This window comes from Pteronotus mesoamericanus, unplaced genomic scaffold (assembly GCF_021234165.1).
Source record: "Pteronotus mesoamericanus isolate MK-2021 breed Mesoamerican mustached bat unplaced genomic scaffold, CSHL_Meso_final scaffold_1186, whole genome shotgun sequence".
NCBI lineage: Eukaryota > Metazoa > Chordata > Mammalia > Chiroptera > Mormoopidae > Pteronotus > Pteronotus mesoamericanus.
In genome coordinates, this window is record NW_026555302.1 from 5,387,742 (window position 1) to 5,415,313 (window position 27,572).

A 27,572-nucleotide genomic window follows, 5' to 3' on the forward strand; every position below is an offset into this window, starting at 1 on the left:
GGGTTTCAGAAATGACTTGCAGCAAAGGATGGGTGCATATGGAGCTAGTTCCCGAGTGGGAGCAGGGCCCCAGCCCCGGAGACCCAGGGCCGAATGAGGAGCCGCTCAGCCTCCCTGCAGGCCATGGTTTGCGCACTTGAGCGTGCATCGGAATGCCTGGAAGGCTGGGCCCGGTCCCCAGAGTTTCTAAGTCTGTAGGTATGGGGGTGGGGCCTGAGCATTTGCATTTCTAACACATACCCAGGTGATGCTGACGCTGCTGGTCCAGGGACCGCACTCAGACAACCACAGCCCTGGGACAGGAAGGAAGAGGGAGCCCTCCTCCTGAACTGAACAGGCGGTCTGAAGATCCATGTGGGTAAGGCAGTTTGGAAGAAAAAACGTAGAAGACAGAAAAACTGGAATGACGTGCAGATTGGGCAGAACAAAGGGAAAAGTCTCGCTCCGTAACAAATGCAAGTAAGGGGGAGTTGCTAGGTGATGGATGAGGGAGAGAGGTGCGTTTCCACTGTAGGAAAAACCAGGTGAGAGGCAGGAGCACAGAGCTGGGGACACGTTCGTTCGGGGAGGGTGAAAATTCCTCAGGGAGTGAGGAGTGGTGTGGTGGGTGCTGGCGGGCGGGAGTGGAGCAATGCCTCTTGGAGTGAGGGCACAGCTGAGAAGGGGGGCGCGGTTTGCGGTAATTAATTTCAGGGCTGGGTGGTTCGGCTCCGTTCTGCAGCACAATAGGAATTGGGAGAAAGAGGGTGGAATTTAGATGTGTGACCTGGCCCGTCGCTTTCCTGCTCTCTGCATTTCTCACATCCCATCACACCCAGCGAGACAGCCCCCTCCTCCTGGCTCATTAGGGGATTTGATTCGGCTTGGCTCCTGCTGCCAGCAGCTGTCTGGGGCACGATTTTTATGCTCCCGGCTCCCTGGGCAGCAACCAGTCTCCAGCCAGCAGCAGAGTGCATGAGAAGAGGGCCCCCTGGACACTTGATTTCACTGGTGGCCGGAAAGAGTTAATACCTACGGCTTTGCTGCCCCCAGCACAGCCTCTGGGTGCAGAGAGAGGCAGCTCTGGGCTGTGGGGACCTCTCCCTGAGCTTCAGCCAAAGGAGCCAGGAGCAGCGGAGTGAAGCAGAGGAGGAAGGTGCGGGAGGAGTGCCAGGCGAGCTCTGCTCAGGGCACCTCCAGCATCCTGCCAATGAGGATGGGCGTGCAGACTGTGCCCCGGAGCTGAGCCGCCGCCCGCCGGGTGGAGGCTGCTTCAGTATTTACTGGATGTGACAAACAGGGAGAGATTTCAGCAGGGCTGCTCGCTGCCCGGCTCCAGTGGTGGGAGGTGTATTGTGCATGCATGCGTGTGTAGATGTGTGTGCGTGCCCGCGTGTGTCTACGTGTGGATGCACACATGCCCTTCACCCACCAAGGATCTGACTGCTAAAAGAAAGATCTGCTCTCTCCCCAGAGCTCCTTAACTCGCAGCCTCTCTGACCATCCCGTTGGCAAAGACCCGCAGGCCATGAGGACTGGTCAAAGACAGTGAGTATTGCTTTTGCTTTTTCCTTTCCTCTCTGGTGCCCGTGTGGGCTGCTTGCATTATCCATATTTAATTAACCTGCCTCTCCATATTGATTGCTTTCTCCCTGCCGAGGCTCTTAGTCTCTCTTCCTCTCTTTATAAATCTTTGCTCTTTGCTTTTATTTTTCCCATCGAGCTTCCTCTGTTCCCATTAGGGCCCATCCTGTAGAGTCACCTGTAACTTGATGTCCACTTAGGAGGGCACATGAACTGTGGGTGTAATCATACCCTTGGTTTTCCTGGGCTCTGGGTAACCCCAAACTCTACCCCCCAAAAGACAAGGGCCAGGTGGGGTAAGAGCCCTGAGTTGCTGGGGTGAATGAGGAAGCTGGGGTCACAGAACCCTGCAGATCCTTATTTAATGGGCTCCAAGGCCGAGCTAATGGAAGGGGTGGTGGAGGGTCTGAGGGGCACGGGCGGGCAGTGCTGGCTTTGGAAGAGAGGGACGTAGGCGCCTGAGCAGCTCCAGCAAGCCAGGGTGGGCCAGCGGCGGGAAGGGGGAGCGTGACAAGGCAGCGACAGGAGGCCTGGGGATACCTGCCCCGAATGACCTTGCCTGCTTTGTATGTGGGTGGTGGTCCCTGGTTCTTGCCAACTCCAAGTTCCTGAAGGCCTCTGGCATGGCCTTCCCCCTCCTCCGGGGCTATCTCCCCCAAGCCAGGGAAAGTGAGGCTTCGATGCCCAAAATAATGACTTCCACAGGTCCTTACAGCTATAAAAGGCTTCGATCCCCCGACTTCTGAGCAAGCAGGTGCACATACGGTTAGGACCAAGATTAAGGAAGTGTCCCTGCTGTCGGGGGACACAATCCATGTCAGTGTCCTTGGGAAGGAGCCTTACACAAAGTTTAACTATTTTTTTTTTTTTTTTAGTTTTAACCAAGCAGTCTTGTTATTTTATTAATTAGGGTATTATTAGAAAAGGTATTTTTAAAAGTCTTTGTGAAATGTTCCAGGTAGTATCAAAAGACTGTAGACAGATCTTGGAGGGGCCTTATCTCTCCAAATTAGGTTTCTTTCAAAATGGATTCGATGGTTGGCATCAGGGTCCCCGAGGAGATCCCTCAGTGGAGAGGCCCCCGTCTTCACGTTTCCTCCTGTCAGTTCTCTTCTGTGGGAACAAAGGGCCTGAAGCCCTGAGAGCGGGACCCTCAGGGGAGCGAGGTTATCAGTCCTCAGCCTCTATGTCTCCTTTCCCTGATGTCCTCCTGCTTCAGGTCAGGGACGGGCCAGCCGGGCTGAGGAAGGTCAGGCGGCTTGCAATGGGCCAGAAAGAGTGCCTTGCATGCTCATTTCTTCAGGCTGCGCCTGTGAGCCCTGCAGAGGAGCCAGCCTGCGCGGTGACAGTGCCTGTCAGGCCTCCCTCGGAGTTACCCAACCTTCCTCCCGCTCACGCCCCCCCGGGGCTCCCACACTGCCACCCCGGAGACAGGTCCCAGCCTCGGAGGGAGGCGACAGTCAGGAGAGCCGCCAATCAAATGTTTCTGGAGCAAGCGCGGAGCCCCCCGCCCTCGCCGCCCCCCCCCCCCCCGGCTGGCTGCTCGCTGGGGTCCCACTCAAGTGAGACGAAGAGAAGGCCTGCCAAGCCCGCGCCTTCCTCCCCTGGGCCACGCGTCCCAATTTACTGTGGACGGCCGGCAGCTGGGGAAATAGAAACTCCTGACCAACAGGCAGTTTTTGTCCATCCTTGGTTGGTCGCCCTGGCTCGGGACAAGCAGACGTTTGCGGGGCATGGGGTATGCGTCGGGGGGGTACTCAGCTGGCAGAAAGCCATCAGAGAGGATCTGTGGCACAGTCAGATAAGAGAGGGTGGCCCCTCTTACAGCAGATTCTTTGATTTTAGGTGAGAGGACGTGAAAGGGTCAACCCCTGTGCCCCGCGGCCCAATCTCCCGCCCTGCCGTCCTTGCACACCGGCCAGAGGGTTGACCGTAAGCGGGTGCCTGTATGGCCGCCTTGCTGATGCCACGCAGGTAACTGACGCCAGCCCGTCCTTTTGCCCCCGACCCTGTGCTCTTTCTCACCTTCCCCTGCCCCGCCGTTGGAGTCTCCCCGGGGCGGGCCACTCGCATCCGTCCCCCAGGCCTCTGTCTGGACTATGCTGTCCTTCCCAGGGTGCTTCTTGCAAAGTCATGGCCTTGCAAGCAGGGCCTGCCCCAGCGCCAGGCCCTCCCAGGGCCCGGGGCGACTCAGCGTGCGTGAACTCGACTGAACCGTCGCGGGACCTCTTAGAGTTCCGGGGGCAGGGAAGAAAGATGAGGACTAACCTAGATGATTATTATTATTATTATTTTTAATTAACCTTAACCTCTGGCTCTTGCTTCAGCTTCCATTACTTTCAACCTAATGAAAAGGTTAGAACTGAGATCTCAGCTAGACAAGATGGAAAATCAAAAGCATTTTGTCCCAAAGAATAATATAGGGAAGAGTTTTGCAAACTATCTAGGAAAAATGTTGTCTTGGCAACAAGTATCCCTCTTTACCCTGGCCCCTGCTAAACCTTGTTAGGTGTCTTGCATGGATCTGCTCTCTCTTTTGGGAAATCCTCTTACTTGCTTTCTGGGGCCATTGACCTGACTGTCACTGAAGGTCTCACGGCAGCAAGGAACAGACGGGCTCACTGAAAGCTGGGCTGGGGCCTGTAGTGCATGCAGCCTGGGCAAGCCCTTGCCTTGAATTCACGGAACGTGCCGGCTCAAGGGCCCTGATCCGCTGTTCACGTGGCCTGGTGTCACAGTGCCCTGTGATTTGTCAGCGTGACTGGACATGAGATGCTTGCTATAGCAGAGGTTTTGAAATGCCATGAAATCCATGGCTTCGCAGCACGCCTGGGCAAGGAGAGGGGGGAGCCCAGGGCATGCGGGCCCAGGGTTCTGCAGGGCAGGGGACGTTTCTGGGAACTCGGATGTCCCAGCCTTGAAAGGCTCCTTCCTCGGAGCTGAGCAGTGGAATGCATGTGTTGCCTGTCCTCACCAAACGCAATGCCTTCTCCGGAGACATTTGTTTGCTTTCTGTGAACGTTAACCCCCAGGGTAAAAGCCCATGTGAAGTAAAAGGAGGAGATGGAAGTGCACGACCTCGAATGTCCCTGCCCAAGCCCAGGGCCTGTGAGAAAGAGGGATGGAAAGCCACCCAGGCAGGACTTAGTTCCAGCAGGGAGCATGGCATCTCCCAGGGCCTTTTCCAGGGCGAATTGCTACAGCGTGTGCCTGGTCGTCCTGTTTTATAAGTCCTTCTTATGTCTAATCTGATTAAACCAAACCCTTTCCACTTACCTTTGCCCTCCATGTGAGGAACTGCCAGGGTGAAAGGCCAGACATCAGTAAACTTATTTTGTCAAGGGCCAGAGAATAAATATTTTCAGCTTTTGGGCCACATAGTCTGTGTTGCAACCACCTGACTCTGGGCCGAAAAGCAGCTTTCAGCTCTATGTAAATAGGTGTTGTTGTGTTCTAATAAAGTGCTATTTACACAACAGGCACCTTCCAGGGCTGTCGTTCGCCAATATCTGGTTAAAGGTAAAAAGGGCCTAATGTTTGGAATCAGAAAGAGACATTAGCGTAATTTCTCATTGGACCCTCCAAAATAGATAACTATTAAATGTCTGGACCTCAGGAAAATAAAATGCCTGAAGGTTATAAACATGTATGTTAAAGTTTTAAGCATGCTGACTGAGATAAGCCAAAATATAAGTAACAGTAGGAGAGCTTAGTTAAACAGATAGAAGAATTGGCACCAGTTCTTCATGGCTGAGTGTTCCAGTCCCTCTTCCCCTCACCTGCGGGCACAGTCCTTGCTGGTCTGCAGCCGTTCGGGTACATCCCCGGTTTGTGGGGTGAGTGGGGAGGACCAGGCTTTGGGCTCCGAGACTCTGTGATACGCACCCTGCATCACGTGAGCGAGCAACCCCCACTGTCCCTTTGCAATCAGGAGCTGGGGCTGCTGCTACTTTGCCCTCCTGGTGGGAGAGTAAAACGTGGATTGTTATTTTGTCATCACTGTATTTCCTTTCCCTACAGAGAATCCTAATTTAGCACTCTTCCAAGCTAATGACCTTCATTGACTTCCATCAACTTGCATGTCAGCTTTAAAAAGCTTTAGGCCTCTAGGGGCAGGGTACCTATTACTATTCCTGTCCTCAAGATAGGGGGTGAGTGTATCCCTTGATCTTCTAGGTGTTTCTCCTCATGATCATGAAATCCTCAGGGGCCACCTGGGGCGGGATGCAGGTGGGGGAGGCAGGGCTGGCTTCTGCAGCAACAGCTCGGGGGACCATTCATAGAGCCCACAGCTCTTGTCTTGACTGTCCCTGTCCTTGTGCCCCTGTGCTTGATGCAGGAACAAAGGGATGAGGACTCGCCTGGGATGCCTGTCTCACAAGTCAGACTCGTGTAGTGATTTCACAGCGATTCTTCCTGACAAGCCCAACCGTGCCCTGAAGTGAGTAGTAGGGCCACTTGGTATTCCCTGGGGCCCGGTGTGGGGCCCGTGCCACGGGGACACAGAGCCCACCTCCTCCAGTGAGCTGTTAACCAGGGGAACCAAGGGACACTAATTCCTGCCTCTTGGCAGTGACTTTTATATGCCTGAACGTGAGTGACAGGATGGTTATTTTCCTTTTTCAAATGTACGACTTAACGCAGCCTACTTTTTCATTCCTTTGACTTCTAAGAATATTTTATCATCTACCCGTTTGCTGAAGCTGCAGTGAAGGATAGTCCCTGGTCCTACTTAGTTCTCAGTGTGGGCTCTCAGTGTGGAAATGAACGCTCCCGCTGACTCCCAAAGCCTGCTTGGGTTGACACAATTGGATTCAGTGGCTCTACCGTGTGGGCACGGGTTCAATGATGTCACAGATGTCACTTCATTTAATCCTCACAGGTTTGCAAGCTGGGCCGCATTGTCCTCATTACAGAGGTGAAGAAATTAAGGTGACAGCGATGGCGTCAGAGGTCCAGCCCAACTTTTCTGACTCCAAGATCAGTTTCTTTCCATTGTTATCTTGACATCTTTAAATCACACACTAGCTGAGCTTTGTTTTTTAGACTGAAAGTCAATATACCCAATTCGCTGAATTCCAAGCCTGCGATTTTTCCCCATCAGTTATTTACGAACGCTCTTAAGTGTGGCAGAATCTCAGGAATCCCGGGATGGTCTTCATCCACCCTGCGCTGCTGCGGTTTGTTCTCCTGAGCACAACTCAGTGGCGCCCAAAGGTGGGAGGCCATTTCAGAAATAGTCAAGGGAGATGGTTTTTCTTTTCTAGGAGACTTTCCACGGAAGAAGCCACGCGGTGGGCCGATTCCTTTGACGTGCTTCTCTCCCATAAGTGTGAGTAGAATTCTGGCTTCTTCCTGTCGCGGCAAGTCATTCATTTACCAAGAGACGCACCAAGTACCCACCACAGTCCAGGCCTGTGCAGGGCGAGCTGTTTCTGACGCTCAGGCTCCCCTCCCTGCCCTCAGAGCCTCCTGTCTGGAGGGCCGTACACAGAACAAATCACAGCCGACATGCAGTGGAAAGAGGCTTTTCTATTTTGTTTTCTGCGTTGAAAGTATGATCCCAAGCAGCCTTTATGTTCTCAGCAGTTTTAGTGGGGGGGGGGAAATGTAGCTTAGGGAGTTGGAGTGATGGGTGCTAGGGGAACGAGAGAGTGTAGCTTCCACCCCAGATCTTAATTTATAAGATGAAATGACGGCTCCCCAGGTCTCTGGAGAGACTTCCGCTCGCTGCCGCTCAGCCAAATGAATATTCTGTGCATTTTGTCGCTCACTTCAGTTGGCAGTTCTTCCTGTTGCTTTTTAATCGGGGGCGGGCGGGGGGGCGGTGGTTTACTGCCCCAGCTGGGTCAGGCCCCGCAGTTTCTTCCATTTTCCCCTTTCTTCCTCCCATGTGCCTTCTGGTTCCCACAGAAGCAGAAAGCATTGTGGGAAGGGAACCTCGAGGATGGCCACACTCTTCAGCCTGGCACTCTTCTCATCATGCACAAGGCCAAGTTCACTGGGCTTTACAATCCTGGTGGCATGAAATACACGGGAGTGGGAGAGAGAAGGGTCTTTTGAAGAGTGAAGGTCTCCCACTGAGATTTGGTTCTCCCTTAAATTTGTCGTCTCAACCTTAGAAGTCTTGATTGATCTGGGAGCAGAAGGGCCGCTTTTAGTTTAGAGACTTGTTTCCAGAGACTTGGAGAGCAGTTTTGTACAGCGAAGGGCACTGGTTGGTAGTCAAGCCTGTGCTCTCGATTGCGACCCAGCTCAGCTTTGAGATTGTTGAGTGGTCCTAACAGGGCCCCTCAGGCTTCGGAAGACGTCATTGAAAGTGATTTAGCGTTCACCTGGCTGAGCAGCTCCCTCTGACTGTGCCCCTAATCCTAATGCTAATTAACAAATGCTTTTGAATGGGTTTTACACTGAAATGCAAAATCTAAGGAGAAGCACATATTGCAGCAAGTAATTTTGTGAGATCGTCATTTTAGTGTTCCATGGATTATACTTACAAAGGAAAATAAAGCAGCATACTATAGCATATATAACATATGTCTATTCCCCCAACAGAAGCTTATGTGGTGAATTTGCCAAGGTAATGGCATATGCACCATAATTCTTAGGATTTGACAGTAATGCCTGCTTTTTTTTTTTTTTTTAAATGAGACTTACTTTCTGGAGTCACATTAGGCTAAACAAGTGTCACTACCAGTTTACACCTTTTCTGACTGGATTTGATTCAAGGTCATCTCGAAGTCTCCTTTCTATTTCAGATTCATGACTGACTCACTTATTTCAAGTCCCCGAGGCGGTTTCCTCATTCTAAAATGGGGATAGAAATGCTTCGTGTGCTACCTGTCACCCAGATGAGAGACTCTTCATAGGAGGACACCTTTGGATAATTTTGGGGCTCTTTCTCAAAGGCGTTCTGTAAGAATATGGTGGTGTTTTTAAAAACGATGCCTTTAATTATCAAATGCAAAATAAATGTGCCTTGAGGAAAAGGCTTGCCAATTTGCCACCAATTATTAACATTGAGTCCGTACAGACAGTGTTGGTGGCACAATGAGGATGGAAGCATTGAGCGTGCTTGGGTTGCTGCCGTGGCAAGACCTGGAGGTGTAAGAGGTTCGGTTTTCCTTGGTTCGATGACTTTTAGACCCAGAGGCACTTGATTCTGCTTTAGTTGGGAGGCATTTGATTTCCAGGAATCCAATGATGCTCTTCTGAGATGGGGCCTCCACCAAGAGGCTCGAGGCTGGCACCAGATTCCTTCTTTGGAAAACAACTACAGAAACAGGCTTTCTGGACTTTGAAGTTCTGTGATCCTTCTTGGAGTCTGATGTCCTTTTTTTGTTTCTGTTTAGTACAGAAATAAAAAACCAATGAGTGAATGTATTTGAGAAGAAAGGGGCCTTTATGCAGGGTCGCTGGCAGGACGTCAAGCGTTTAGGGCTTGAACGCTCTCTCCCCGTGAAGGTGGTGGAGGAGTCGAGCTCCGCTTCCCTTGATGAACACTGACAACTTTCTAAAAGTCTGATTAATTTGGGTTAGTGTTGTGAGTCAATTAGGGCTGATTAAGCTTTTCCAAAAGGACTGTATGTGTGCTGGTCCCTCAGGAGGGACAGTGGTTGATCAGAGGGGCACAGGGCTTTCAATTAAGACAACAAAAATGTCCTAAAAAGGAAAGAAAGGAGAATCACTGAATGACTGGGCTCCAGGAAGATGTGCGCTAGTCTCAATTAGAACCTGCTCCCTGGTAATTCCCCACTTCTAGGCAGCTGTCCTCCCTAAGTTTTCTATTTCAGAAAAATTCAGATGATTATTTCTGTTCCTGTTCTCCATCTACAGAGCGTCTCTGCCATCCCTGCTCTGCTGGCTATTTTGGGCTCTCATTTGTCTTACAAAAGGTGTAGCTGAGTGCGCATTGTGTACAAAATCCATGCCAAACAGCTGGTTGGCCGATGAATAGAACAGTCCTTCCCCCGCGACGAAGGCAACTTTCTGAGAAAACAGACGTGCATATAATTAACGCAGGAAATAATACAGTGTGCTGATTACGGATGAGGGATTGCAGCTAGAAGCCTGCCCGACATTCGGTGCCCCTCTTAAGTTGCATCGTGTCCACATTAGAAACCCTCCCTTCTAGGAGAAGGAGGGCTGCTTTTAGTTCAGAGCACCGTTTCCATTTAATGAGGGGACATGCTTCTGTACAATTCAGCACCTTGGCTGGTGGGCAGATTTTGACCCAGCTCTGCTCCTCAACAGCTGGGCAGCCTCAACGAAATCCCTGTGTCTTGGAAAATCTGTTTCCTCGTCTCGGCAGCGAAGACCCTGGAGTAAGATGTCCCAGAGGCTGGACCCAGCTCCGCCTCCTTGTTCTAGGGTGCCCTTTGCAGTAACCATCAGGGCGTGGCAGTCACTAGTCACCTACGGCAGGTGGTTTGAGTCAGCTCTGCCTTCAGGGTTATGTAAAACTGCTTCAAAGCTGGAATGGCTCCAGCCACCAGGAGTGGGGCGAAGGCACCTGTGCTATAAGGCCTTCTCCTATCTTGGGTAGGGTCCCTCTGTTCAAATCACAGATTCAAATCGCAGGGCGGGGTGGAGAGAAAAAGGAAGCAACTCTGCCAGGTTTTAAACCTGAGAATAAAAAAAATCTCTGAAGGCAAATATGCGGAGCAGTGCTATTTCTAATGCCATTTGGTGACAAGTACTATACAAAGCTGAAGAAGCGCCCATGGAGGTCCCGGAGATAATCACTTGCTAAGTGTTCTCTCTCTCTTGCTTTTTTAACTAACAAATGAAAAATGAAATTAAAATTGCTGATGGCTTCATTAGATGGAGAAGGATTTCCAAAGTGTGTTAATTTGGCATCATTTTCCTGTTCATCCAGAGACAGTTAGACATGGTGTCTGAGTTGTGCACGTAGCCTGCCCGATAGGGTATGCATGTGTATGTGTGCATGTGTGTGCACTTGTGGGAACGCAAACACCCAGAAGCCTTTCTGCCTCTACAGCTCACACCCTGCAGTGTGAAGGCTCCAGCCTGTGGGGGATCTTTTATGATAGGTGGCTGGGGAGCAGGCCCCAAACTGTGTCTTCTGCTTTCATTCCCCATGAGGTTCAGACATATGCTTGTTATTTGTTTAGCTTTTAGTGGGACATTCGGTCCTTAGCTCTTAATCAACTCTTCCTTCCTTCCTCTCTCTCTTCTTCCTTCCTCCCTTGCCCTCTCCTTCCTTTGTTTTGTGGACATAAAAGTTGGATCATTCCACTTTCAAGGTGAAGGTGCAGGCAGGGTTTCTTCCCCTTTCTTCTCACTGCTTCAGCCTGACCCCACGCCTGACGACAGAGCCGCTCACCCTGGGCATCTATTTAGTCCTTGGCTTTGTTTCGCCATCTGCGTGGAGCATGGAGGGTCTCTGCTGACCTGTCCCCACTGGGCCCAGGGAAGATTTGGTTAGTGGAATAGCACCATTGAAAGCTCTTTTGCAGTTGCAGAGTTAGTATCCACCTCGGAGAAAAGGGGCCAATAAAAAAAAGCACTCAGTTTCTAAAAATTAGCCCCCTCTAATGTCATGACTGAGATATAGAAAAATGTAACGACTTGACCTGGTCACACAGCAACTATGCAGAAAACGGAAAACAAACAAACACACACTAATATTACCAGCTCACGAAATTCCTTAATTTTTCACCCATATGGTCTTTAGCTCTAGAACCTGTAGTTTAACACTCATGTTTCCATTTACTGAACAGCCCTCCCCCTATCTGTCTCCAAGTCAAAGATTCTAGAAGAAAAGGTGTAACCCAAAGTGCGATCCAAGGAAGGCAGCACCAGCAGCCGCAGGGAGCGGGTGAGAAACGAAAATTCCTAGGTTCTGTCTCAGACCTACTGAATCAGAGTCTCTGGCAGTGGGGCTGGCAATCTGCTATTTCTCAGGCCCTCCAGGAGCGGCTATGCCCACAAAAGCCTGAGAAGCACTGCTTGGAAACACATGTACGTGCAACCATGAATCCGGTGCATCTTCATGGGGCAGGTGGCCTGTGCTTTCCAAGAAACACAGTAAAAGCTATGCGGCAGCTTTGCAAAGTGCTCAGGCAGCACATCCCTTTGACGGTGTGTCCTCTGGGTATTGCAGATTCCATACAGGTACCGGGTATGCTGCGGGTCCTTCACAGTAACAGAACAGGTACAGCCAATGTGCTTTCTGGGTAAAGCTGAGGATAAGCGTCAGAGATACACGTAAAGTAGAGATGGGTGGAAAAGATACTTCTCTTTCTCCTTGCCATCCTCTCTACGTTGTTGTGCTTTTTACCCGCACCCGGGGACATGGCTGCATTTAGCCTTTATAGGAGAGGGTGGATTACATAAGGCAGCTGCTTAAAGCTTGTTGGAAAGGTTTGAATGAGAGCAATTGGACAGGCCTCCAACAGCCATTCTGTCACTGACCCGCTGTGTGACCTTTGGCAAATTATGTCACCTCTGCAAACCTCACTCTCCTCAACTGTGAAAAAAGGGAAAAATAAGACTTAGCTCGTAGACTTGTTGTGAGGATTAAATGTGATTATGGTCGTGAAATGCTAAGCCTGATGACTTTTACATCCAGGAGCTCCACAGGGATAACTATTTTTATTATTTTTGTTATAACACATTAAATCTGTTGAGAAAACAGGCATGTCATGACTCCTAGGTGCTAGATGATGGCGTCAGCTCCTTGTTCCCACAGGCAGCTGAGGTTGAACAGGGAGGGTCGGGTGGGCTGTTAAATTAGAATCACAGGCGGACTCATTCAAATTCCGTAACACCCCAGCCCTTTGCCTCGGGAAGTTTTGGCCTCTTTCGTCATCCCCTCAGTGTGTGTAAAAGGGGATGTCGACTGTAAAAGCCCAGGAGGTGAATCTGATATATTCCCTCTTAGAGTGTCCCTGTTGTCTTCCCATATGGAGGCAATAAGACAAATATTCCTTGACACTTAATTTTTGAAATCTTTCAGGGCATGGACTGGTATGCATGGGGTTTTATGTAACTTCTCTTGAATTAAAAGTCACTTGTGAATGCTGAACTTTCACTGTATTAGAGGCATTTGTCTTCCCTTTAATAGAAAACTCCTGGCTTATTTCTTGTAAGAATTGGAGATAGCTTGTGTTTTTGTTAGTTGATTTAGCTTCTAATTGGTAAACTAGGAAACAAGTTTGGAATAGGAGTTTTAAGACTCAGGCTGTTCTTATTCTTCTGCTACTTTGTCCTGGGAATAAGAATCCATGCGCCCTCAGAGCTTCACCGATTCCTTGTGTCCAGTGTAAGGTTCGGTCATGGAATCACTTATATCCTTTCTGGCTCAGAGGCTCTAACAACCTATTACTGTTATAATGTATCACCTTGCTATAAATACACTAATAAAGTAGAGGTCAGTGAAGAAAATTATGTTACTTGCAGGACTGAAGTATAATTAGCTTACCAATCACTTGCTAATATATTCCAGTAACTAGAAAGAGTTTGCCCTCTAAATAATGTCCCTACCTAAATCTTACCTAGCCCTAGTTGTTTATTTAAAAACAAACATTTATTTGTTTATTTCATGGCTAACACAAAAGAAAGGCTTTGTTCTGGATGCTGTTCTCATCCCAAATTTCAAATTAGTGAACTTGGTTCTGAAGGAAAGTGGTTTTGAGTTCACCATTATTAGTACATGTCTCCTGAATTTTATAAATCAGTGTATTTTCCTCTCCTAGTCTCTATCTGACGTTAGAACACATTTGTTGGTTTATTTTTGCCAATTGATCAGGGATTCGAGAGGACTCTGGTCTTTGGGATTGCACTTGGTAATAGAGAGCTGAACAACAGCAAAAATATTGTTCTTGTGCTCTTGTAATTTTCCAAGCCCGGGAACTGAGCTAGGCTCAAGCCCACCCCCGATGCCAGCTCAGTCAGGGCTCCCGGACTTTGAACCGTTACCTAAGCCACCCTCCCTGCCACGCCAGCTGCACTGCCCATTCATAGTGACCTAGTTTCCCTTCTTATGTAAGCACCCTGCATCAAAGAACTGGAGAGAGAACGCCGGCAGCAGGCAGCGTGTGTGCACGGCCACGGGATGTGTTCTTGGAGATTCTGTGCATGCTCCGGAGAATGCCAACACCCTGCTCGGTGTTCCAGGAATTCTGGACACGAGCCTTTCCCTTCTGTGACTGGATAGATGGACACTAATCTCAAAAACTGCGTAATGTTCTTAGAGCCTGGACTTCTTAGAGGGCCCTACAAGGAAAGCCAAGGTGAAATGCAATGAAAAAAAAAAAAAGGCAGATCCTCCTGTTTCTCTGTGTTCTACGAGCTGTTCACCCCCATCGCCTTTACAGGACCAGGGTTGTTTTTTGCTGTCAGGCATGTTCTGTCTGCGTGATGGCTTCATCATCAGAGTATCAGGCCCTGCGTGCTGTTCACATGCACTACGTGACCTTGGTCACCCCCACGGCCCCATGGGGAGCACCGTTAGGGTCTGCATTTCACTGATGAAAGAGCGGGGCACAGAGAGGCTGGCATCTTGCCCAAGGTCACACCCGCTACTGTGTGTCAGGACACAGTCCCAGGCAGAATACCTTCAGGGATCAGAGAAAAGTCACTCTGTCCCGCCACTGGAATCTGTGGGGATAATGGAGGGGGGCTCCATTCCCTGGGCATAGAGGAGGGAGCAACGCCCAGGATGCACGGAGCGGGGTGCCGGGAGCCCTCGCAGAGGAAGCACAGCTAACACCACGCAGGTCGCCCTGAGAGATGCCTGGAGATGTCCGTGAGCCTTTGAGAGGTCAACCAACGTCCTGCGATTTAAAACAACCGCAGCTTATGGACAAGCAGATGAGAGGGTCCTGGTGGAGAGAAAGGGAAAGGTGCAGACAGGGGTGGAAAGGACAAAGGACAGGAGAAAAGGGAATGGGACAGGGAATGGGCTGAGGGATCAGGGAGAGGACCGGGTGAAAACCTTGCTGAGAAGAGCTGAGAGGGGCTAGAAGGGGAGGGAAGGACGCAGGTGAGAAGTAGAAGCCCTGCTGGCTCTGGTCCCACTTCCTTTGCTAGGTGACATGAGCAGGAAAGGTGGGCCAGGTGGGGAACAAGCCGTCTGTTCACAGAAGCCCTCTGAGGCCCCCTGCTGGGGGGGAGGGCGGGGCCCGGCAGCCCCCCGCGGGGCGTTCCACCCCTTCTCACTTCCATTGTTCCCGGTGCAGGTTCTCTGACGCTGCAAGCCTGCGTGTCAGCCTCATGGCCCTGGGGATGGGAGAGGCAGGGGCAGGTTGGGGCTAAGAGTGGTAGGGTTAGCCGAGGAGATGGGGTGCGGGCAGGCCAAGCCGGCGGTGGGCGGGGAGGGGCAAGGGGGCGGGACTTTGTGAGCTTTTCAGGGACCCTGTCATGGTTGGCGAGCGCTGCCTCCTCCCAGGCCATTCTCCTTTCCCTTCTCATCTCTCCTCAAGCTCTTCCCTTGAAGTCGCTGGCAAATTTCACGTGCCCTATTGTTTTGGTCCCCCTCCAGCTTCCTCAAAAATCTGCCCTGGAAATGCAGGCACTTTTTGGGTGGAGGCTGCCTGAAAGCTCAGACACCTTGACCGGGTCATCGAGCTATGCTTCGTTACAGCGTCCTCAGACCTCAGCTCCCCTCCTATAGAATTCACCTTTTCCAGAGACGCTTCTTTTGCCTCTTTTATCCCTCTCTTTCCTGGTTCTTTCCCTTCTGCCTGCGAACATATCTGAAAGACCTTGCTTTGGAGGCATAGCGACCTGGTAGGGAAACTTGGCTCTCTGAGGCTGCTGGGTACCCGGGAACTTTGACTTTTGCAAGCTTTTGTTTCTTCCTATGGAAAATGAGAGCGATACTACGGATGGATCAGCATTGCGGAAATAAGTTACGCTGGTGTTTGTAAAATACCCAGCAAAAAGCATGGCAGCTAGTATATAAATAAAACTCCCTGCCCCCCATCCTAAATAATTAAATAACAATAAAACCCTACCATCCGAGGTCCTACCGCCTTCTCCAGCTAAAACCAGGCAGGGACTCCCAACTGGAAACTTCCCGGAGTCCACCCGCAGCCTTTCCTTTCTCTCCACCGTGATTCTGCTCTTCCATCTGCCTAGGGACAGCACTTGATCAAGCAAACCCTCCCCTTTAACTTCAGCTCCTCCTGCTTAACAAGTCTTTCCTGATTAGATCAACATTTAAACACATTCAAGACTAACTTACAAAAAAGTTAAAATGCCCCAAAGGACCAAAAAACCCCCCTTCCTGACCTACTTCCAGACAGCTCTGCTGTCTGAGCTCTCTCTTCCCTTTCTGCAGGAGACATCTGCTTAACCGTTTCCGCTTCCTCCCTTCCTTTGCGGCTGCGCTCACCGCGGTGTGGCTATGGCCGCATCACGCCACCAGAACTGCCCTGCCACGGGCTGCCGAATCTCGCCACTGACTCTGATGACCACTCTCAGACCGTATCCCGCGTGACCTCTGGGGAGCACTGGACACAGTGGCCATTTCCCTTGGTGGCACTGTGTCATTTCATCTCTCTGACTCTCTCTGTCGTATCAGTAGGCTCAGTGATTTTTGCTATTATCATTATTGTCAAACACCAATCTTACTGAACTATTTCTGGTTACCTAAAGAAACTTTCTGAATTCTCGGCCTCAGCGCATGTGGCCCTCCCCCACCCTGCCGATCCCCCCTTGATTCTTTTCTTCATCTGCCCTTTCTTTTCTCACTGAGCTTAGAAGCTTCCTCCCGAAAGTCTCCCTTTTCAGCGTCCTCAGGTCCGGCTGTGGTGCCCCTTGCACAGCAGCACCCTAAGCTCTCTTATGTTACTCACCACCTACACCGTGATTACCACGATACCATAATTATATTTACATGGCTCAAATTGCCCTTTCACTGTAAGTTTTTGGAGGGCTTAATTGTGCCTGTTTTTAACATCTACCAGAATACCTGGGTCACATATGAATGAATGAACGAATGAATGAAGCGATGAAGCAATGAATGAATCCATGAATCAGCGAACGAATGGAGGTCGCATTATTGCTGTGTTGGGTTGGGACTCAGCATACCTTATATATTTGTAATGCTACCTGTAATTACTTGTGTGAGCTCGGTCAAGCCAATTCTTGAAGCATCGGTTTCCTCACCTATAAAATGGGAGGAAGTAAAGCAACATCCCTGAGAGCACTTCTGCAGGTGTTCTCTCTTTAATCCACACACAGACCCAACAAAGCTGAGGCTGAGATGAAAAGAGAGAACGTCTGTACCTTGTGTAGCATAAGGCCAGTTTCCTTAGCTGTGGTATCTTCACCAATACCGTACAGGGAGGCAGAAAGGTAATTTTCTTTCTTTATCTGTAACTAGATTCGGCTTGCTCGCAAACACCTGTTTTGGCTTGATGAAAAGCAAAACAATATCTAACACAAACAATAAACTTGAGCTTTCCCATTCATGGAATTTAAATTCTGCTGGTTCAAAAACAACAGGCTCTTCCGAGCTGCTCCTCTGGGCCACTTTGCATTCGCTCTGTTAGGTAAATGTGGAGGGTTTTAGGGTCCTCCCTGCCAGCCTTTCCTTCCCACTCCCTGGCTGCGGTGGAAAGGCAGCCCGTGGCCTGTGGTCCCAGGTCCCCCAGACCATGGCTCTTGTCATGTGTGGACTGCTCGCCGCTCAGAGGGCACCTTGGCTGTCACGGGCCCTGTCTCCTCGCAGGCTCCCACAGCTCCAAGTGGTTTCCAGCCAGCCTCTGCCTGCAGCCTCTGCCCTGGCACGGTCTCCTGGCAGGCAGGCTAGCTCTCCAATCTGAGTTTTTCGGAGCCTACAGAAACGTCTGGGCCTCCTCTCTGAGAACCTGGAAGAGGCAAGGGTGGCAAAAAGAGCATCCCAAGGGATTTTATGGGCAGAGATTTTTAAAATTTGTTTTGTGACGTATCCCAAGACTTCGGACAGTACATTGTACCTGAGTAGTTTTAAACAAATTGTTGACTTGAGTGAAACGATTCTCAGGCCATCTCTCTGCCTGACTGTTGCCACGTCACTGTTCCATGCTCACTTCTCTGTGTGTCTGGGGTTTCTACTCACCCCTCTCTGGGTTCTGAGCCCCATGAAGGATGCAGGTTGGGGGGTCCCTGAGCAGAGCTCTCATTTGAGTCTAGACTGTTACTCCCCTCTTCCATCCCCAGCAGAGGACCAAGTTTATTACCATGCTGCCTCATGGGGAGCAAGCGTACATCCTTTTCTGCTCTCCCCATTTTCCTCATCTTACAGATAAGGTGACCACATGCCCTGGTTTTTGCCTATGGTGGTCATGGTTTGTGCCCGCCGTCCTGATGTGATTAACAGAAGTGCCCCCCTCCACTCTCAGAAACGTCCTGGCTTGGGTGAAGATTTCATGGCCACCCCTAGTTTTGTTAGACAGTTTCAGCTCATACCTCCAAATGTAGATTTCTTTGTGATTTAAAATTTAGCTTTGCAAGTCTTATCAAGAACCCTTTTCTCTCTCAAGGTTGGGGCTCCTGCAATTGAAAGTCTGGGTTTTTATGGCTATTGTTCTAGTGCTGGCGGTAAAACGTCTATATTGAAAGAGATAAACAATGACTTCTTAATTAGGAGAAATAAAAATGTTTCAGAAGAGTAAAAACAAGCATTCAAATACACCAACAGCATGGCGCCACCAATTCGTCAAAGAATCCCGGGCAGCGCACTGTTCTGGCGCTTATTGGTGCACCTTGAACGCTTGCTCAGGTTACGCCATCAGCCAGAATTCAGAACTGTTAACACATTGTCCTCATAATGAATTTTAGAAAGGAAGTAAAACATCATAACAAGAGTCACTTGTAATCGATACAGTAAATTTACTGTAGGTTTTATCTGCCCTTCCTCGAGGTGGGGGTCTGGGGCTCCCAGTGGCCAGGATGTTCGGGGACAGTTTCTTGAAAGCTACCGATGTTGTTAATTTAGAGGATAGTGAGAAGGGTTAAAATAATTCCTAAAAATATTTTAAAATAAAAACATTAACCAAATGCGCAGTCTATCAATGAATGCCGTTTTCCTTCTCCAAATCCACATGCTAATCCTGCCCCTCTTATTTCAATTGGAGGCTCTGTTTGAATGCAAGTGAAAGGGTGTAGTCATTGTCATTCAGAACAAAATTTGTGATTGATGTTCATTAAAACATATAATTTGATAGGCAAGATCTTTGAAAATAAGTGATCAATGTTATCCAAGGGTGTCCAACCTTTTGGCGTCTTTGGGCCACACTGGAAGAATTGTCTTGGGCCACACATTAAATACATTGTGGCAATTAATTACACACACACAAAAGTCTCATAATGTTTTCAGTAAATTTACGATTTTGTGTTGGGCTGCATTCACAGCCATCCTGGGCTGCATGTGGCCTGCAGGCCGCAGGTTGAGCACCGAAAAATGCAGGGCCTCCCAGGTGTTCTAGAAGAGGCTGGGAATTGCTTCCATGCAATAGAATAAGTGACATTACAACCTGCATTTCAGTAGGTGTTTACTTTCAGACATGATTCTGGTAGTGATGAAGGATTTGCCCTGAGGAATTCATACCTCCTCCTAATTCATGTCATAATAGATCGTTTTTTGCAAGGTGGTTGACTTAGGTTAGGGTAAGGAGTGTATTACATGCCTTACTTTGGCCTAATTAGAAACACTGGCTCAGTAGACCTGGGGGCAGCCAAGTCTACAATAGGGGATAGACAGTGACCTCTGAGGGCTGATTGGAAGTGACCAAGCCTTCCCATAGTCATTATTACTGTGCTTTCCCAATCATTTCTCCTTAACATCACTGTGATCCTCGTCTAAGAAGCAGGGCTTGCTTCTGAGTACCTGCATGTCTACGAGCACAAAGTCTTCAAGAGGATATGGAGGAGCATGGGGACTTGGACAGTCAGGGTCACTCTGACATTATTACTACCTTTCTCTCTTTCTTCTACAGTTCTTGAGCTTAAGCTTCTCCCTGTCTCTCTTCCTTTTCACCTCTCTCCACATCCACAGATGGGGTGGCTGCATTCCGCGCCTTCTTGAAGACGGAGTTCAGCGAGGAGAACCTGGAATTCTGGTTGGCCTGTGAGGAGTTCAAGAAGACCAGGTCTACTGCAAAACTGGTCTCCAAGGCCCATAGGATCTTTGAGGAGTTTGTGGATGTGCAGGCTCCGAGGGAGGTGTGTTGGTGGGGAGCGTCTTGTCAGACCTCTGTCCGTGGCTCCTGGCTCACACCTCCCTCCTCGTGGGGGTTTGAACCAGGCATGATGGGGACTTTCTTTTGAACTGAGCCTCACGTCTCTGATGGCTCTTGATGAAAAGGGGATCGTTTAAGGGGCAGAGCCCAGGGCTTGTAGAAAAGGAGCTCTATTAGGCGTGCTTTAGCTGCCTGTCAGTTAAACACTGCCCTCAGGAGCTGTGGTTCTATAGGGATTCGGCAAGCGTGGACACCACTGGGTCCATGCAAGTTTTCCCGGTGGGAGGCAGGGTGGCGTAATGGAATGAGCCTCCCCTTTGGAATCGTGTTCCAGTCTCAGCTCCACCACTTACTAGCTGTGTGATCTTGGTCAGGTTACCTAGGCCCTCTGAATCACATTTTCCCCAATGTAAAATGATATAACCACACCTTCCTCTCAAGACTACTCAAAGTATGAGGGATAAAGCACCTATTGAATATTTGTCACTGCTTATTTATGAGTAATTACAGTCATTTATATAATTTTATGATCACTTATTACAATTACTTATAATAAGAAAATGAAGTCAATGTGCTGTTGATCTGAGCTGTAAAAGAGAAATTTACTTGAGAGGGTTTTATAGCAGAAAAATATTTGCTGCCAATGAGTTCAGGTGCATTACGTACCTAGGACTCCTCAGTTGCGCTTTGACTCAGGCTGCAAGGAGGTCTTTGGCCAGTGGCCAGGATGCTGTCGGCTTCATACAACACTGCTTGGAACAGAGATGTGCATTCCAACCACAGTCTCTCTCTCCCTGGAGCGTTTGTTTTCTTAGTCGTTAAGAAAGGTCAAGAGGGCAAGCTCACTTCAGGGAATACACGTTCATCCTGTCTCTAGTTTTCCTCTTTGCCTGATATTGTAAAGGCCTCTGGATTAAGAGTTAAATGAATTGGGGTTTTGTCCTGGCTCTGTTGCTAAATTTCCATATTACTTTAGACCAGCTTTTTAATATGTCTTTACTTCAGTGTCTTTATCTGTAAATTGGGATGAGGACTCTCTGGTCTTCAGACCTCCAGGATCCTTTCTGGAATCAAAAGGGATGACCTCCATGAAAGCAGTTTGGAAAGCATGACTACCCTTACCTCTATAAGATGCAACTATTGATTATTACATAGCTAGGGCCAGCTGCCGGGTGCATTGGCCATGGAGAGCCTGTGACCATGCTCTTTCTTTGTGTCTCCAGGTAAACATAGACTTCCAGACCCGAGAGGCCACGAGGAAGAACATGCAAGAGCCATCCCTGACTTGCTTTGACCAAGCCCAGGGAAAAGTACACAGCCTCATGGAAAAAGACTCTTACCCCAGGTTCCTGAGATCCAAAATGTACTTAGATTTGCTGTCCCAAAGCCAGAGGAGGCTCAGCTAGACCTCAGATGGGGACTCTTGGAGATCAGCGGCTTTCCCTGCCCCTTGCTGCCAAGACCATATTCTAACATGAAATGTCATAGATGTTCAAAAGCAGTGGCGTTTAGGTTGGGAGGCTGGGGGTGAGAAGGGGATGAGGCCATTCCGAAGTGTGATGCAGTCACCGCAACTGGGACTCTATTTCATTACCCAAGGCTGTGTTTTGGTTAGCGGTCGCACTCTGCTGCAGTCGCCCTTCCCTGGGTGAGCAGCTTGCCCTCCATGCCTTGGGTCATCTCCGCCGAGAAGGCAGATTCGCTAGGCTGGGCTGATCTGTACAGAACACAAATGCAGTCTCCATCCCTTCCACACCCTCCTCAGTCAGGATTCCTGACTCTCGAGCTTGCCCTATACCCCTGAGAGGAATAACGGGAAGGCCGGCTCACTTCTGAGCTTTGCGGTCAGTGTCATGGCCAGTCCTGGGTGCTGGGACCTCACAGTTTAGGGGAGAGGCCTCTGCGGAACCCTGGGTTTCTAGCACTCTCGTTGGCAGGTGGCCCGTGGGAGAAGGGGCAAACTCCACAGAGTTGGCTGTTTCTTCCATTCCCATAGGACCAGTGTGAGAAGCTGGGCTCACTGCCCATCCCATCTTAGCCTAGGAAATTCACAAGACCAACCCCCTACCCTTGCAAGACCCTTCCAGAAAGGGTCTTGAAGGGTGTCTTTGATGACTTGTGATGTGGAGCTGCTATTAAGAAAGATACAGCTTGCAAATCTTCCTAAATTCTACCAAGAAGTTTCCCAGAAGTTGAGCAAATGTAGCACCAGTACACCCTTGTGCAACGGGGCACCATATAACCTTCCTGCTGCTTAATATACCCTCTGCCCTCGCCTCCCTGTGGCATCACACATCCCCGATCTCTTAGAACGACAGACGGCTTAGCAAAGGGAGGTGAATTCCCGATAGCATGGACAGCTCTCACGGTGCCTAATACTCTCCCTGCCTCTCTCTGTCCCTCCTTCCATGCAGGTCATGTAATTATGATGGGGGAGAATGGGAACTTAGGCCATAACTCTTTTTTCCAGCTTGCTTCCTGGGAACGTGCTTCCTTAGAAAGGTCCTTCTCATGAGGGCCACCTTGCCTATTCAGCAGCTTCCTCCTTGATCTCTGACCTTTCAGGATTGAACATGAGGCTAAGGAGATCACTGGGAACATTTGATTGTAGAGAACCTTCCTGAAATGCTTTCATGGAACCCTGGGGCTATTCTTGGAAATATGTCAGGAAACTCTTTCTTGGAGGATGAGCGAGACACAAGGAACCTACCCCAGCTACCCAGGAAAAAACTGACTTTGGCACAAGATTGCAGTGCCAAGGAGATGAATTCTCAGTAGAGAGACCAGAAAGTGGAAGAGGACCCTGGAAGAAGCTGGTCTCCAGTGAACTGAGTCATGAAGAATGTGGCAAAGGAACTTTTGGGATCATTCAAAGACGATGGATTGGGAGGCATGGCGGATCTCCCAGACTTTTGGCTTGACTCAGTGGAACAGCATCTGGAGTGCAGGTGGTTGAGAACTGGGCTGAAACGTTCTCCTTTCGTGGGCTGATGCGCCTTTTTAGACACGAGGGACGGTGGAGGGCGGGTTCAATGTTTGCGTTCCTGTCTAGAACTTTGCGACTCTCTCCCTTGGTTGGCTACAGCTAGACCAGGCCAGGGAGGCTCTCGAGTCCCACCAGTATCGGGTCCACTGCCCTGCTCTGACGCATTGTGCCCGTGAGGGAGAATGTGTGTGTCTGTATGAACCGCCAAGGAGAAAGGAAACACATGCCTCCTAGTTCTCACACTGCAGAGACCCGTGGAACTTCAAGTTCAAGAACTCTGAAGCCTCAAATGGGTATTCCTAGTTAGATCAGGTGGTATTCCCCTGCCCCCACTGGTAAAAAAACAAAAACAAAAACCCAAACCATCCTTAGCTAAAGCTGCCAGAATTAACGTAATGATCAAATTCTCAAACAGGGTATTTTAAACATTGTTTACATATGAAATGTACATCTGCTGCCAACTCTACTGTCAAATAGGGGGTGTGCATAGAAATTGGAACAGCTGGAGTTATGGAAATCTGAAACATTCGAAGAGGGGTCTTTTTACCACTTCCACTCTCCCCAGGAGAAAAGTCTGAACGAGAGTATCATGCAGTGGCCTCCCTGGGGCCCTAGAGTTCTTGCCAACTCTTGGAGGAATGACGGCTACCAGAGGGTGGTGTTGTGGTGCCTGGCGACTTCCCCCCACGAGGGGGAGGCCTGAAGGACCAAGCTCGGGTATCCTGAATTTTGCTGCTAAGCGAGGGTATGTGGGTGTGTGTAGAGGAACAGGATAGCTATATTTATCGTACTCCCATGGAGTGTGTATGCGCGTGTGAGACAAGTGTGAGCATCAGACTAGTGATCACAGAGAGGACCTTCCCGGGCGGTGGGGCTGTTCTCCCACCTTTATATCCCACTTCCCACAAAAGGCACAGAGCTCTGCGCTCTTGTGCCCACTTTCAGGCACTTTGGTCATGCCAACCCAGATTTTGTTCTGTGACAAAACAGAAATGTTTACAACATCTAGAGCAATATCCAAGCATACCTCATCCCCGATCTTCCGCCTCCCCCGGTCCTGCCTGCTCTCCCACTTCCTCTTCCACAGCCCGTATCGCCAACGTAGGTGGCCATCCACGGGGGCCACTTCTTCCATATCACGTCTTCCTTTGCTCCTCAAGCCAGCTTGTGCTGTGGACTGACTTCTGGGCCTGAGGCCTGCTCTAGGCCTGGGACCTTTGAAGACCCAGGGCAAGTCAAGGCAGTGGGCTGGGTAAATCTATGACTTGGGGACTGTTCTCCATTTTGAGTGGCCTTTTGGTCCTACTCAAGTTAAACTGTGTGGGGTCTGGTGTGGAATTTCCTGTTGCCCTTGGCAAACCAAATAGAGTGTGATTAGTGACAGCTATTCATAGGCCCGGGCATTGCTGAAGTGAGGAAGGGCCCTCTGAGCAGTATTTATTGCTAAATGTGAGCACCGAGGAAGACCCCACCCCACTCTGGAAAGTCTGTTACCAGTGCTGATTCCCAGGTTCCACACCCAGTGATGCGGGTCCGACAGACCTGGGGCGCGACTCAGAAATCTGCATTTTTAATAAGCTCCTAGGTGCGTAGGAGGCCATACTTTGGTATCTTGAAAAGAGACGGTCTAAGATAGTGGCTCCCATCCTTGGCTGCTCATTGCAATTATCTGGGGGAGTTTTAAAAACCCAAGTGTCCCACCCGGTCCCATCCCAGAACAGCTTGGCACTGGGACCCAAGGCATTAATAGTCGGTAAAGCTTCACTGGTGATTGCAATGTACAGGTGAGGTTAGGAAGCGTGGGCCTGAGGAGTGAGGAGGAGCGTGGCTGAGGGGAAAACACCACTGTGTGGGCCTGAGGGCGGGAGCACACCCGGACGCAAATAAGCACAGCGACCTGGGACGCGCCAGCCCTGAGTCTGACGGTTGGCGTGGCCGCCTCGGTGCCCTTTCAGTCTGACTTGCTCCTTTGAGCTACAAGTATCACGCTTCTGCCCTGGCCACACGCATTGTCGGGCAGCAGGTATGCCAAAAGTGGGGGCTGAGCGAGACTTGGTTAAGAGAGGTTTTGCCACGCCCCCCAGTCTTATTCTCAGTGCTTCCTCCAAGCTGGCCTCCTGGGCTGTTTTGCATTTGTTTGTTTTCATGTATTCTTATATTTGGCCATTTCATGCTAGACGGTGCCTCTGTCCCCAAGGCCATGCGACATGGCCTTGGAACAGTTGGAACTCAGGTAGTGGGCGAAGGAGGTGTGTGTTAGTCATAACAGTGGTAGCTCAATGACTTCCAGATTCCTCAGAGGAGGGTGTCACATCCTGGGAATATCAAGCTCTTCGAGGCTTTCTTTTCCAAGGCCATGGTGCGGTTTCAATTCCTGTCCCAAGCCCTCACTTTTCCCTCTTTGGCCTCACGCGGGATGGGCAGCTGGAAAGATGATTTTACTCTCTGGTGCTCTCCCCAGAGCCTGCTGCTCTGAATCAGCCGAAGCTGTGAGGCAGCAGTGTCCTGCCCAGGCTGCAGACCCTGGGCGCCGCCCCCCTGGGGAGGGCTGGGCCGGGGTCCGGACACTCCAGGTCCTGGGCTGTGAGGGGAAGGCGTGCGCCCTTTGTGTTGAGAGCTGGGCCAGGGTGAGACTGGGAAGACAAGAGGAAGGGGGTGGGGGAGGCAGGTGGCAACTGTGGTGTCTCTTCCAGAAGGGAGAGGTGACGAGAGGCACAGTCAGAGGCAGAATGGTCTCCCATCAACAAGCTCAGCCCACAGCTCTCCTGACCCTCTCTGTGCCCACATCCAAGCAGGGCAGCGGAATTATGATTTTCCATCCAATGCTGTCCTTCAATCGGCCCATGTCCATCCTCTTTAAATCTGCGTCCCTCCGGGTTGGAAGCAAGAGAGGTGTCATCAAGAGCCCATGCCACTTGGCACGAGGCTGTGGAGGAAGAACCCAAGAGCAGAGATGTCTTCCTGCCCCTGTGGCCTCTCAGGACTTCAATTGGATTCTGTGGGCGAGACTGCAGGACGGGCCACTGGCCTTCCCAGGTCTGCAGGCTGGGTCCTCCCAATAAACTGCCCTCTTCTTGATTCTTACTCCCTTTGCCCCCTGCTCCCTCCCCTCTGCCAGGTGCAGAAAAGGTGGCTGGTCTCCGCGTGCTCACTGACCACGGTAGCATTAGCTGAGTCACGCGGCGTGCACAACACATTCGTAGCAGCTCATCTGCCACATGTACCGCTTGGCTGATGGAGTCCTCATTGAGTTGTTTTCATTACCATGCAAAGTGGAATAATGTCATTCACCTTGACTATAAACAAGGCTGTGAGACACAATAAACAGAACCTAAACACGCTGCCCTTCGCTCTCTGCCCACATTGCTGGCCGGCTGACTCTATGAGGAAACGCTTCACATAACACATGGACTCCCCAGGGGAGCACATGGCCTTGCCCAGCCGAGGCTGGCACGGGGCCAGCCACCAGGAAAGTGACAGCGGAGTGGGTGGAAATGGAATCGGCATGGTTTGGAATGAGGGTGGGGGTGGAGGGTGACTTTGGGTTATGAGAATGCCTTTGAAATTGTATTGTGCCATACAAACACGAGCGGTATTTGTATTAGTACCACCTACTGCTAGAAAATGCAGGGAGAGAAAAGGCTCAGGGGTGGCTGGTGTGTTTGTGCCGCTGGGCCACCTGAAATGAAGTGGTGGATCTTGTTTATGACTGTACTCCCTTCATACACTTGGGGTGTCCCTGAAAAGTGTGCATTCGTCATCAAATCTTTGAATGTCCCTGGTGATTGGGCTCCGTGGTGGGGACCCAAGGAGAAGGAGGGGTAGTACCTGCTTGCAAAAGCTCATTTTTCAGGCACAGCGATGACAGAGATATACAAAATCTTAACAATGCACATAATTAAAATGCACCAGAGAAAGCCTGTCTTGAAAGGAGAGCTGACATTTCTTTTAAGGTGAATGCTTTGGGTTGAATGAAAAAGTCTTATGTAATGCAAACGATCGCCCCTAAATTCTAGTTTTGTGGACTGGGCAAGGCATGGGGCAGCCTGGGCCATGGCAGATGGGAGGCCCACCCACAGGGGAGGGGTGCGATTGGATCCTCTCTTTCCAGCTTTGCTTTCCACTCCTTCTTACCCCAGTTGCTCCTCAGGGGTTTCTGGCTCCTTTAGGACTAAGAGGAACAGGGAAGGAGGAGGGGAGAGGGAGCGAGGAGGACATCCTTGCTGCACATGCCATGCGGGACTGACCTCGGGCTCTCTGGGCCTGGAAAGAGACCCCATCTCCTTGAAGACCCTGCCTCTGGGGGATTCCCTCGACCCTCCAGCTCCCCCAAGAAGGCCGGGAGCTTTCCGACTCTGGCTGCAGCCTTGCTCCTCCCTGGGCTGTGCTCCAGCTTCTCTCCGCAGCAGCTGCTCGCGCTCCAGGACCCCCTCTTGGACAGCTCCCTGGATGACCCCACGCCAGTCTCTTTGTCTCAAGAGGCCCACAGGGGGCCTGCTGGCAGCATCTGGACCTTCCTCGCTCCTAGAAGTACAAGGCAGCAGCTGCTCTGCCTTCCCTCTGCAGCCAGAGCCCCACGCCAGCCCCTGCTAATGTTTTTGATTTTCCAGGCTGGAATCAGACATCATTCTATTGGGTCCCCAAGCATCAGGGGGCACTTGTCAGGCTTTCCAAGGGACCCACCATACTCCTTCCCTTCCACGGGGCAGGACACTAACAACTCACTAAAAGCTCACTACCAAAGCTTCACACCTTCTTCCGGGCCCAACCTTTCCCCGTGGGACAGGTTTTGAGTGCCCTCTCACAGGTTCCCCGCTGTCCCTACAGTG

General features: G+C 50.4%; 1 protein-coding gene across 3 annotated transcripts; it reads left to right on the top strand.

Annotated features, from left to right (window-relative positions):
- Positions 1 to 225: 225 nt before the first annotated feature.
- On the top strand, positions 226 to 26,607 carry RGS8 (regulator of G protein signaling 8). Of its 3 annotated transcripts, none has more exons than XM_054587685.1 (7): positions 226 to 358; positions 1,454 to 1,527; positions 3,409 to 3,537; positions 5,903 to 6,004; positions 6,831 to 6,895; positions 19,574 to 19,740; positions 20,981 to 26,607. In XM_054587685.1, the coding sequence occupies exons 3-7, from the start codon at positions 3,512 to 3,514 to the stop codon at positions 21,161 to 21,163; spliced, it is 543 nt and encodes a 180-aa protein (XP_054443660.1). In that variant the 5' UTR covers positions 226 to 358; positions 1,454 to 1,527; positions 3,409 to 3,511; the 3' UTR covers positions 21,164 to 26,607. The 3 variants fall into 3 exon arrangements, with proteins under 3 accessions (XP_054443660.1, XP_054443662.1, XP_054443661.1); XM_054587687.1 differs by lacking the exon at positions 226 to 358 and adding an exon at positions 379 to 524; XM_054587686.1 differs by lacking the exon at positions 226 to 358 and adding an exon at positions 784 to 1,135.
- The last annotated feature ends 965 nt before the right edge of the window (positions 26,608 to 27,572 follow it).

What these genes read in the sequence shown, in the direction of transcription:
- RGS8 (XM_054587685.1), top strand. Translation starts at nt 3,512, where the DNA reads ATGGCCGCCTTGCTGATGCCACGCAG. An exon ending in AAGCCCAACCGTGCCCTGAA is followed by an intron (nt 6,005 to 6,830) that starts GTGAGTAGTAGG and finishes TTTCTTTTCTAG; the next exon opens with GAGACTTTCCACGGAAGAAG. An exon ending in ATGTGCAGGCTCCGAGGGAG is followed by an intron (nt 19,741 to 20,980) that starts GTGTGTTGGTGG and finishes TTGTGTCTCCAG; the next exon opens with GTAAACATAGACTTCCAGAC.